At 36.0% G+C, this 12,392-nt stretch overlaps 2 protein-coding genes across 2 annotated transcripts; one reads left to right on the top strand and one right to left on the bottom strand.

Annotated features, from left to right (window-relative positions):
• Window positions 1-2,089: 2,089 nt before the first annotated feature.
• On the bottom strand, window positions 2,090-5,035 carry zpcx (zona pellucida protein C). Its single transcript, XM_055172477.2, has 7 exons — window positions 4,762-5,035; window positions 4,486-4,657; window positions 4,310-4,406; window positions 4,126-4,211; window positions 3,333-3,418; window positions 2,247-3,228; window positions 2,090-2,171 (listed from the first exon to the last, which is right to left on the bottom strand). The coding sequence occupies exons 1-7, from the start codon at window positions 5,033-5,035 to the stop codon at window positions 2,156-2,158; spliced, it is 1,713 nt and encodes a 570-aa protein (XP_055028452.2). The 3' UTR covers window positions 2,090-2,155.
• Window positions 5,024-11,754, top strand: tmem54a (transmembrane protein 54a). The gene is made up of 7 exons (XM_073869744.1): window positions 5,024-5,164; window positions 5,790-5,910; window positions 7,520-7,716; window positions 7,863-7,916; window positions 8,009-8,215; window positions 11,028-11,162; window positions 11,286-11,754. Exons 2-7 carry the CDS (start codon window positions 5,859-5,861, stop codon window positions 11,424-11,426), a joined length of 786 nt encoding a protein of 261 aa, XP_073725845.1. The 5' UTR covers window positions 5,024-5,164; window positions 5,790-5,858; the 3' UTR covers window positions 11,427-11,754.
• The last annotated feature ends 638 nt before the right edge of the window (window positions 11,755-12,392 follow it).

Genomic DNA, 12,392 nt, shown 5'->3' with positions numbered 1-12,392 from the left:
CTTAAAAGAACCATTTATTTGTTTTACCTTTTTAAAGGGGCCATGGCACAAGATTTTTTTAAGATGTCAAATAAATCTTTGGTGTCCCCAGAGCACATATGTGAAGTTTTAGCTCAAAATACCATATAATTTATTATAGCATGTTAAAATTGCCACTTTGTAGGTGTGTGCAAAAATGGGGTTTTGGGTGTGTCCTTTAAAATGCAAATGAGCTGATGAAATTCAAACACTGATCACAATGATGGTGGTTTGTTGCAATTAAAACTCACTTGTGCTTTTCTCTGCACTGAATGGCAGTGCTGTGGTTGGATAGTGCAGATTAAGGGGTAGTATTATTATAATAAGAGCTCCTTATGACATCATAAGGAGAGCCACATTTTAATGACCTATTTTTTCATGTGCTTGTAGAGAATGGTTTACCAAAACTATGTTACTGGGTTGATCTTTTTCACATTTTCTAGGTTGATAGAAGCACTTGGGACCCAATCATAGCACTTGGTTCATGACACTATGCAATGTGACAATTAAAAACTTTATTTTTAATGAAAGTGGAAGTCAGGTGAAAGTAGTGCTCTTTATTGATAACATAATCCACAAATTAATTCCATCAGTGTCTACAAGAGAGCATTATGAAATGCAAATGTAAACTTACATTTTTGTAAAGTAAATTGGAATTGTTAGTATATTGATTTAGGGCAGGGGTTCTCAACCTTTTTGTGAGCAAGGGCTACCATAATAGATAAAACAATCTGGAGGGCTACTTTTTTGATATAGTCGACTCAAAACTTTTGTTTTACTTGATTTAACTTATGTTTTATTATTGTTGGAAATATTCTGACAAGGTTTCAGCTGCAGGGTCGGACTTAAAGGTGCTATAGTATGACCAAGTCAGTGTTGTGGCCTGTAACTCAGATTGTTGTTCCTTTATAGTCAGTGGGCCAATGCTTAAAATACCTGGGCCCGTATTCTTAAATCATCATTCAGAGAGCTCACAATTTATCTTAAAAACTTTTATGTAGGAGTCTTAACTTAGAAGTGATTCAGGACCAATCTGAGTGCACAAAATGTTTTATCTCAGTGAGGAGGTGGGGCTGACCCCTTTGCTATGTCTTTTGAAGATTGTGATTGGTTGGTTGTCCAAGAAGGAAGAAAAATTGTGCTTTTAGCCAACAGTTTGAAATTACAGGTATACTTTCTCCTATTCTAATTTATAAATGTATATAAATATATCATACATAATTTATGAAATAAAATGTTTGTGTTTATATTTATATACATACACGTGTGCGTGCATGCATGTGCTTAAAAGACCAGAATAGATTTAACTCCCACACAATCTCGAAAGTTACAGTATTTTTTGTGAGCAAGGGCTACCACAATGGTCTGGAACAGTCTGGAAGGCTACTTTTTTGATACTCAACTTTTGTTTTACTTAATTTTACCTGTAGATATCGTATACCATTAAAAAAGTTACAGAAAAGCCAAGATAATATAAAAAAGTAATAAATATTTAAATTGAGGCTATTAATAGAATGTGCTGTGGCATGCACCATGTTGGAGACCTCTGCTTAGGGGTTGGTTGGCACATATAACAAATATGAAATAACAGATTTGAACATTTGCTTTTTGTACATTCCACAATTCTATATGCAGAATCAGAAAACAAATGTCACAACAGAAGACTTAAAGACCACAACTTTAACCTTTCTGGTTGAACACTATTAGTTTTTACTACCATTTTCATGGCAAAAGAGATTTATCATCTCAACAGTAATTGGCATTCACCACAGTTTTCAGTTAGGGGCAATTTATCATCTCCATTTAATTAGAATGTCTTTGGACCATAGGGAAATCAAGTGGGCTTAAAACTGTTAAAAGAAATTTCTTCATTACTTCTAGCCATTTTCTTTTATACTGTACCAACCAAAAATCACAATAACTAGAGTCAAACAATTTAGGCAATACATTTTGCCTGTCCTTACAGATGGTATCAAACAATGGTTCCTTCCCATTCAAAACACCATTTAAACTTACATGGCAAACAACGCGTTTGTCCTGAATACAGAGACATTATTAAAATAGGCCAGACTAAATAAGAAAATAACTTTTATTTAGGTTTACATTTTCACAAAAGAAAAGATGAAGTCTTGAAAAATCAATGCCACAATCCTCTGTGGGGGAAAAAGAAACAATAATAATGCAGAAGTTCAAGACCTTTAACAATTTAAAATTACCAGACCACTGACCTTAGCACATCCAGTAGGGATGAAACCAGGTCTTTAATTGTATACAGTTTCTCTGCCTTCTGAGTTTCTTCCCTCTTCTCAACATTCTTCTCCAGTTCTTGTTTTGGTGACTTGATGCCCTGCTTCTTCATGCTGGACCTCTTCTGTTCTTCATAACGAAGTGAACTGGAGCCATCTGGAGCTTGGTTCAGACTAAGTTGAGAATAATGAACTGGCTCATCTTCATCCTTTTTAAAGACCATCTCTGCTTGTCTGACAAACACTTCACCATCATCTTCTACGCCGTTGGTGGGCATATCTGGAGAAGGGGTGGTGCCAAGAAGTGGTGAGAAATCATCTGGTGGCAAGTCTGATATCTGTGAAGGTTTGTCAAGTTCAGGCTGTTCCTGCTCATCCATCCCAGTCACAAATGATTCCTTATACAACCCATTATCATCTTCAAGGTTCCACATGTCCAGGTCCTCTGCACCATCATATGGATCAACGGCTTCAAAATTAACTTTGCCTTCACCCACATCAACCATCTCTTGCAGTGTCTTCTCACTAGGATCTAGTTTCATCTGCCAGTCTTTAAAACTTTCTGGTTTCTTCTGCACTCTAAAGGGGTCATCACCTTGAAGGTTCACACCTACAACCGCAGGATTTTTAGAAAAACCATTTCCAACCTCCAACATTGGGTTAAACTGAAGCTCCATGAGATCTGGTAGCCACATTGATAAAGCACCTCCCAACCCTTGGCTTATGAGCATCACACCACCCCCAAAACCAGGATAAACGGGCCAATGAGGGGTGTCGGCCATGTTCTGCTTTGAGTTTCCAGAAAAGGAGGCACCTGCCATGATCCATCTTTTATCAGATAAGGTGCTGGCAGCAGGTTTGGACTTAAAGGTGCTGTAGTCAGACCAAGTCAGTGGTGCGGCTTCCAAGTCAGAAAGTTTTTCCTTAATAGTCAGAGGGCCAGTGCTTACTATTGCCGTCAATGCTTAAAAAGACCAGAACAGATTGGGTGTAGAAGTTAATTTCAATACAAAATTTTTTTTTTCTTTGGAAATTACAGCAATTTAAGTGGAAAGTCCTTACACTTACCAAGTAGGTCCTCACGCCCAGATTGGCTTCTACAGCTTCTTTCACAACACTGACATACTGCAATTTGGCCACTTAGGTCAACCCATCTAAAAACAAATTAAACACTCTGGGTTGTTGCACAGTTTTAACCTTTCAAACAGAGTTGTTTAAATACATAATATTTTGGCCGAAATGGAAACGTTTTTATACGATTTGGCGGTTTGTTTTACGCCAATAGCATTTTGGGGTCCTGAAAACAAACTTTTGAAGACTTTAAAATTATTAAAGTGTATGTTAACGATAACAACGCAGGGCGCATGACGTAACTTCCATCATCAGAAGAGTGCACGTGTACTCTACATGCAAAACTGGATTTTTAAACCTTAAATACATTTTACGTGTATGTCACACACGTGAGTAGAGGAGTATGTAGGCCAGGAGAGGTACTATGCTTTGCAAGGCTGCGTGTTCGACGGTGCGCGTACGCTCCTGTATGCGTAAAAAAACACTAACCAGGGCTTTAACAGTCTTAACTCAACTGCTGGATGCTTTCAGGATCTTGACTGTTTGCGTTTATCACTCTGTAAAAGAATGCGTGTGTGCGCAGGTGTGTAGTGCTTCTTTACAAGATAACATCGCCATCTACAGGCCTGGCACATGCAATACACATCTTTTTGACAGCGTTGTCATATGCATGTAAATTTTCTCAAAAGCACAAATGAGAAGCTTTTCAGTTTTTTACTTTATCGTTGTTTTGTGAACATAGCCCAAATCAAAAATTGTTGCTTTACATCCATTGCAAACGAAGACTTACCTGGATTTGAATGCATTGTAGTTGCAGAATTTAGTATTAGAGGACAAACCCATATTAGAAAGAGAGACTCTGCAGTGAAGATAAACCTAAAGAAAAATGATGAGAAAACATATCACAGTATCAGGAAATAAGCCATTATCATTCTGAAGGAACGCTGCATATCCTAAGAGGGAGAAAAGCTCACCTGTAAAGACTTTAAACTTGATGTACCAAGAACCATATTGACTCGGTCGCTTTGCCGGTACACAAATTTTACAGAAGACTTTTTGGAGGCCACACATCTTGGAAAAAATAAAATAAAGCCCAGTGTCAAATCATTGAGAGAATATTTTAGTTTATAATTATATAAATTCAGGTTACCCTCTGTTAATGATAAAAGCAACTTCAGGTTTTTCAGATGGGTTTGGAGAAGATGATGCATAGCAGGACTGAACATAAAGTTGTTGACCAAAGCCAGGTGAAGCAGACACCTGCACATACAACAGGTCTCCTTTGAAGAACACATTTGTACTTTCCAAATCATTCCAAGATGCTAAAGAAAAAAGAGAAGTGTAAAAATACTTTGATGACTCACAAATGCTATGTGTGTATAGATAAACACGTTAAACGAGGCACTGTGTGGTTTAAATTACGTACAACTCATAAGCCTTATTCCAAAGCTGGTGCTTCTCTCCAGTAGAGATCGTACTTCAAATGGCATTGGAAACAGAGATGTGAATTGATCAGAAGTGGGAGGTTGAAGGAATTCATTTAGGAAATACCCATCTTCTGTGATGACAGGAATATCAGACACGTGTCGGACATCTTGTAATGGAGAGTATGAGGACACGAGCTCATTAAAATCATTCCCGTTAGACGCGACGGACGCTATAGTGCAACAAACGACGACAAAAACCGCCGTCACCCCCATCCTGTAGCGTTATCTGAAGAGATTACAAGAAACTGCAACGGTTTTCTTCTAGTATTATAGACTTGTTAACGAGTCTTTCTGTGCTGTTGAGTTAGTGCAGGTTAAAGAAAACCAGCTGATCACTTGCAGGTGTGTGCGTTTATTTCATTAACGAATACCGCCTACCAAGGTGTGCTCGATTTCATGGGGCGCTGCGCAGAACGATCAGGTTATGACATCATAGTATCGCGAGAGCGAAACAACATTCGTTTGATGTCATGCGCTTGGTTTCTCTGCGCAGCGCCGCATGAATTCGGACAAGCTTGATACACGTTGAAGGATTTTAATAGTTTATATTATAATATAATACTTTAATCTATGATAAAGCGCATATCACATCAAATGTTTGAGTAATAAAACTAAGCTATGAGCATAATAGGAGTACAATACTGCACTATGTACAGTATAGTTCATTTAATAATTAATTAGTTAATACGTTAGCCATACACAGTATTACAGCATTTGATTTGTTATTTTTGTTAATTTTAATATAAAATCAATATATAATATGCGTTTTAGCAATGTGGTGATTTGTTTAGTTCGTATAAAAAATAGCACACGTAAAGCTGTAATTTTCGAATATTTTGAATGCGTTAGGCATTCATTTAAAGCGTAAATAACGCAAAACAGTGAATAAAATATGAGTTAAAAAACATGTCTTTTTTTAATATACGGTAATTCATTGAGGTTGAACTTTTTTGCCTCGTGTATACAGCGACATCTAGCGGATGGTTCAGGCTCAGCTCTTGGCTCAGGTGAGTGAGCTGCTCGGGAAGGAGTGGCGATGTCTGTGCCCTCAGGTGAACGAGAAGACGGAAGACAAACAGAAACTCACGGTAAGAGGAGAAGATCCCTGAAAATCTGTATGGATTAAATATGACTTAAACAGAAAGAAGCTCCTCACAATGGTGAATTCGGGTGAGTTTATCTTTATTCACGAGAGTGTTTATTATTGTATTCGGTTGTAGTAAATGAGGAGACTCGTGAACGTGGTCTGGGTGTGGTCATGTTTACCTTGATAACACATTCTTCTGTACACCTTTTACGTGCCTGCTCGGTCCGTTTTTGGCGTTTGATTTTGCACCATATCAGAAAAACATTAAAATGTGACTATTATCATCAGGTATGTCTTTAAGGCTACAGTAGTACAGTATATGGCTACAGTATGTGGTGCTCTGAATATACACAAAGTGGATTTTATTTTAGTGTTGTACTCAAACGTGACGTCTTAAAAATAGTTCTTGAATATTTTATAAAATAGATGTGATGTGAAAGACTAGCACGTGTCTGATATGTATGATCTGTATTTGATCCTTGTGGTGATTTTGCTAGATGTTTTTTGAAGTTATGCAAATTAGCAGCTAGTCAAATTACGTCACATTTGTGTAGCACTTTTTTAACATTGCTTCATAGGAGCTTTACAAGAAGTCCAAAGAAAATAAACGTGAAAATGAATAAATATATGTATATATAATATTATTGCACATTTTATTGTCCCTATAAATAGATGATAATAAAGTAATATACTTTTTATTTGACTATCAGATATGATAAAATACAGGCGTCATTTAAAAATAGACATGCATTTTTATTAGGGCGTTCGAAAGATTAATCGCGATTGATCGCGAGAAATCGCATACAAAAAAAATATGTTAGTGCAAAGGTTGTAGTTATTTTGCATATATATATATATATATAAATACACATCCCTGCATGTATGTTTTTAAGAAAAATTGACAAACACACACACACACACACACACACACACACACACACACACACACACACACACACACACACACACACACACACACACACACACACACACCTAACCCTAACACATATTATATATAAAAAATACAAATGTATACATGTATGTGTGTATTTACAAATACATAATAATTACACACAAAACACACAAATATATTATGTAAACACAAACATTTATTTTGTATGCCATTAATCGCGATTAATCTTTTGACAGCAGTAATTTCTATCTTACCTGGAAATGAACCTTAAATGACGTAAGAGCTTACATAAGAGTTTGAAATTACATAAAGATTTGCAATACAATACCATTAACAGCAGTGCAAATAGCAACAGGTGCACAAAATAAAGTATTGTATATTGTTGTAGCATCTATTTTTAGCAATGTAGTCGCCCTCGTCTAGACATTATTTTTTATCAGTTCGATTCCTCATGCATCTCACTTGGACCTTTTAAAATAAATGTGAATTTTTCTAATAAAAAAATATGTTGGCACAATTATATTAAACTTATTCTTTAAAAAGAATTTTAAGATCATGTGATAAAAATAATTTATCTTGTTTGACAAGCAGTGTAATGTCAACCACTCTTTGATGATTTTGTCATCTTTATCATCTTGCTGTTTTCATGTTTATGGTTGTTGGTGCTGAATGCTGATGGTGCTTGTGTCTGTTGTAGGTGTTTGTTGCGGGAGTCTGAAGGATGATAAGATCCTGATGAAGATGGGATTGGGACTGGTGCTGGTCGGTCATGTGAACTTTTTACTGGGGGCTCTCGTACATGGAGCTGTGCTTAGACACATAAAGGTTTTCACCATGGACCGGCAACTTGTCTATCCCATCGCCAATGTCATCGCTCTTGTGGCAGGACTGATGGTATGTCCATTTGTGTATGGTATTGTTAATAAAATTGTATATTTCCCTGAAATACGTTTATATTTTAAAAACAGCTTACATCTCTGAAGCAGAATGAATTGACTTTGTAATTCTTCATGTTTATGTTTTCGTGTTATAACTCGCAGGCCATTATTGCTGGAATCTCAGCCATTGTGCTGTCTAAAAACAAGAAGAATCAGGTGCTGGTGAGTAAACGCAAACACACTCCACACTGCCTTGTCTAAAGCGATTACATGTCATTTTTGCACATTTTTGAATGTTTTTTTTTTTTTTGCTGAGTTGGTTTTTGTTGTTTGTCAGTGTCCTGGCTGTTCTCATGGGTGGAGCCTCTGCAGTGGGCGTCAGTGTTGCCACAGTGAGGGCTATATTGCATGAAGGCCAAACTCTTTTTACCCACTGCCAGCTGCCTGCCAACATCAGTAATATAGCATACTATAGCATCACAAATGAATGCCCTTTTGACCCAACACGTGTCTATGTAAGTCAGTATGTCTGTACTCTAAACATTCTTTCTTTCCTTTGTATCACTAGCTTGCTTTCCATTACAGACTTGTGCAAAACCTAAGTGTTAAAAGGTCGACAAAAGACTAACTGGAAATGACGCCATTTCCATGAATCGATGATATGAGACTAAAACACATTTTTTTCTCTCGCAATCATCATCATTCCAAACATCACGTCAACTGATATTGTTAGGTTTACTAATATCACGTCCACCGCACCAAGCATTATTTTTAACCAGAGGATACGTAAGAGTATTATCCAAACTTAGAAGCACGCAACATAGGTGTTTCTTGGAGATAATAGTACATTATTTTAAATCAAAAGAGATGTAGAAGTGTCTTATGCTTGGAAGCAGACACGTATTGAGGTGTTCCTGTGAGGTTTTAGTTCATACCGCTTCATCTTCTAATAATAATTGTGAGACTTATCAGGTGACTTAAAAATGCATATAAACTGTTTCCATTGCAGTTTTGCAAAATACAACTTTTCCAAATTGGCTTAAACCACCTCATGCGAGTGTAAAAACTTTTTTTGGGGTGGCATTGACATGTTTTCATTGCCCGTATTTTCATTTTGCAATGTCAATTTGTGCAATTTAAAGGATAATGAAAATGCAGCTTCTGTTTTAGGGTGTAATGGCATGAAATAGCTTATTGCTTATATGCCATCATTAGATTTGTTATATTTGCAATGGTACAGTGACCATACATAATTATTTAAGTTATGCAAATTAGCAGCTATGTGTTTTCACAATGCGCATAGTCAAATTACTTCACATTTATTTGTATTACACTTTTTTAAACAGGGTTTTATAGTAGCCTTATAAGAAATACGAAGAAAAAGCACAAATAAACTTTGAAATTATGAAAAAAAATTATATATATATATGATATAGCTCTATATCATCACGGCTGTGATTAGGCCAGAGGCACGAGGCCGCAGAGCGATATTGCTTTTATACAACAGTTCGACGGCACACGAAAACTAGAAAACAACAACGGAGTTATTTTAAAAGCCTCTTTGTTTGAGAACTACTTCTTCCGCCACGGATTTGAGGGCGGCCAGAATGACAGGTAAAACTTTCGGCTGCTTTGAAGCTCATAACAACTCAATGGATGGAAAAGCTGTTTCTTTATATTACCGTTTCTTGGTCACAAAGTGTAGTTTTAAGATTAGTTCAGTCGAGAATGTATCTGTATTATATTTAAATCTGCAGTCGATTAGTAAAGATAGTGCCTGTTTGAACGTTTGCTTAGTGAGATTCGGTACAAATGAGAACCAAAGCATGAGCGGACATCAGTGTTCACTCGCCCCGCTGACCACCGCCCTCTCTGGGCTACATTTCTGAAAGGGATTCCCTGGCTCTCATGTTGGCCTTGTTTGTTTATGATCATCAAAATGAGATCAAATCAGCAGTATTTGGTGTCATGATCAAACTTGTACTTGTTTTTTAATTCATATTTAGTGTCTTTTGTGTTGTTATTGTTTTGGCGCGAGGTAAAAGTTAATAAAACTACTTGTGAAACGTTACTATTGCTTTCTCATTTATTCTTAACGCGATACGAGCGCTCGATTATTATTATTAAACTTTGTTCTTGTCAGTACTATACAAAACTGTTTTTTATAAGTGTCAGAGATATGTTTTTGCATGCTGCTTATAAATATACCAGTGGCGATATCTCATAACATGTTTTAATAGTCACGTCACGATAAATGATCAATGTCCACATTTAAAAGCTGCGGGGCTTACCTGCAGTTCCACGGTGTTTTCGCGTTCTGATAAAAGATATAGCTCCAGAAAAAAACGAGGGTTTATATTCCTCTTTCCAAGTGTTAATCGTCCACACGATGTGACAAGACATTTCTCCCATTAACTTTAACGTAACATCCAAGAGCGCTGATCTTTGACGGAATAATACTTCTGATTGGGGATTCACAGACTGATTTATTAGCTAGTAAACTAATGAGACACACACACGGAGAGTGATTCACACAGCGCGTCTGTGTTTTTCCATTCAGAGATGAGCCTGCTTAGGACCTCCATTCACTAGGTGGCGGAATAATACGAAAGGTGAAGCGGTTACAGTGCTGTTATCAGTACAATATCGTATAGCTCTTAGCCAATCAGATTCGAGAACCAGAAAGAACTGTTGTATAAATATATATATATATATATATATATATATATATATATATATATATATATATATATATATATATATATATATATATATATATATATATATATATATATATATATATATATATATATATATATATATATATATTATTATTTCTCTATTTATTAGAATTCAACCAGAAAAAAACACAACATTTTGCATACATTATAAAAAACGGAAAAAAAAACAATTAGCTAAGTGTCAAGTATTCATTGTGAACCTGCAGGATCTCCTAAACCGAAATAAAATTAAATCCTAATTTCTTAATCTAATCAAATGACTTGATTTGAGTCTCATCAAAAGAGATGTGTTTAGTGCTAAGAGAGTCAACACTAAATACTGACTTTTACCAGATGAAGAATTGTGTTTTTTAAATTTGTGTACCGGTACATATTTCCTGTATTTTCTTTGAGGGCGAAAAATAAATGTGGATGGTCATTATAATTTTGCTAAAACAACAAAGCTGTTTGTAGAATAAGATTTTGCACAGCACTATGTATGTATTTATTAATTATTTATATAGTGAATATACATGTATGTATTCTAAAAGTCATAAGGATTCATTCTTTAAACATTTGAGGACTAAAAACACATTTCTCTCTCCAGGGTACGACATTAATCCTTTGGGTTCCATTGATTTTGATGTCAGTGGTGGAGGTCGTCTTCTCATTCCGATGTTTTTTAGCCTGCACCTCTTTTCTTCGCATGCGCTGCCCGTGGAGGAAAAATATCAACAGACGAGTAAGACGGGGGTCCATCCCATAACTGTTTACATTTCTGAATAAACATAAGGGCTTGCAAGGTAAGCATTTTAGGGTTTAAATTAATGCTGAATCTTGTGTATTGCGTCACATTTGTGTTTAGGTTCAAGTGCAGATCCAGGAGCCAGATGAAACTGAAAGATACAAAGGCCGAAATGACGAGCCAACAGAACTTTATGAACTTCTTGACAAAGACGGTCATGCTGTACTAGAGACTGTTGTAGAGACTAGTGATCGGTTGTGATTCGTTAGCATGTGCCAATAAATGCGGTTACACGTTTGATATATAACGGAGGACAAGGCAATACCAGGTGACATGAACGTGGAAAAGCGCCCAAAAGTACCAACGTGATAAGAGTGTGATTTATTGACTTAGTTTGGCCCTAATGATGGGTATTAGTGTTTTGTAAAGTGAACAAGGTTCATGCATGGGTAATATGTGTTTGCTACATATTTTATACTGATGGGAAACCGTGTTACGTTTATGTAAATTGTTTGTTTTCATATGTTTCTGCAATGCCTCCTATTAGGAGTGATGAGTCAAAACTAAAACGTTTCGGCAATACCTTGAATTGTGGTCTTTTCTGTTCATCATACACTTATTTCTCTTATGTACTTTGACTTCCTCTAAACATTGGTTGAAATCATAAATGTGACCCTGGACCACAAAATTATAGGGGTCAATTTTTTGAAATTGAGATTTATACATCATCTGAAAGTTGAGTAAATAAGCTGTATGGTTGTTAGGATAGGACAATATTGGCAAAAAATTGGTACAAAAAAATCTAAATATTGAGAAAATCACATTTTAAAGGCTGTCACAATGATTAAATAATCATCTCATCACGATTGTTTGACCTCATTGCGATGATTTCAGATCACCGCAATGATTGCACATCTCTCTAAAAAACACAAGGGGGAGCTGCAGCGCCTTTATAAACAAAACAGTTTTAAATATGTGTTATATTATTAATACTTACTGCCAGGTAAACCTTGCAAAATATTTTAATAATCACAACAATGTGTGAAAATTATTTTTATAATTAAAAAAATGTATGAGAATTAAATGTCAAAGCAATAAAACAGGCAATTAATCGTCGTAATTGTCACAATTTATTAGGCAATTAACCGTCAGCCAAATGTCATAATCGTGACAGCCCTATTTTAAAGTCCTTAGCCACTGCTTGTCCTTGTCCACTAACAAAAATAA

This window comes from Misgurnus anguillicaudatus, chromosome 7 (assembly GCF_027580225.2).
Source record: "Misgurnus anguillicaudatus chromosome 7, ASM2758022v2, whole genome shotgun sequence".
Taxonomy (NCBI): domain Eukaryota; kingdom Metazoa; phylum Chordata; class Actinopteri; order Cypriniformes; family Cobitidae; genus Misgurnus; species Misgurnus anguillicaudatus.
Note: the sequence above shows the minus strand (reverse complement) of the source record. Positions and strands in the feature narration are given on the sequence as shown.

Bases quoted from the DNA above. Each gene is read 5' to 3' on its own strand.
- tmem54a (XM_073869744.1), top strand. From the start codon at position 5,859: ATGTCTGTGCCCTCAGGTGAACGAGAAGACGGAAGACAAACAGAAACT. The intron at 8,216-11,027 runs GTAAGTCAGTAT...TTCTCTCTCCAG, and splicing joins TTGACCCAACACGTGTCTAT to GGTACGACATTAATCCTTTG. The intron at 11,163-11,285 runs GTAAGACGGGGG...ATTTGTGTTTAG, and splicing joins GGAAAAATATCAACAGACGA to GTTCAAGTGCAGATCCAGGA.
- zpcx (XM_055172477.2), bottom strand. From the start codon at position 5,035: ATGGGGGTGACGGCGGTTTTTGTCGTCGTTTGTTGCACTATAGCGTCC. The intron at 4,407-4,485 runs GTAACCTGAATT...ATTTTTTCCAAG, and splicing joins GCTTTTATCATTAACAGAGG to ATGTGTGGCCTCCAAAAAGT. The intron at 4,212-4,309 runs GTGAGCTTTTCT...ATTTTTCTTTAG, and splicing joins CAAGTTTAAAGTCTTTACAG to GTTTATCTTCACTGCAGAGT.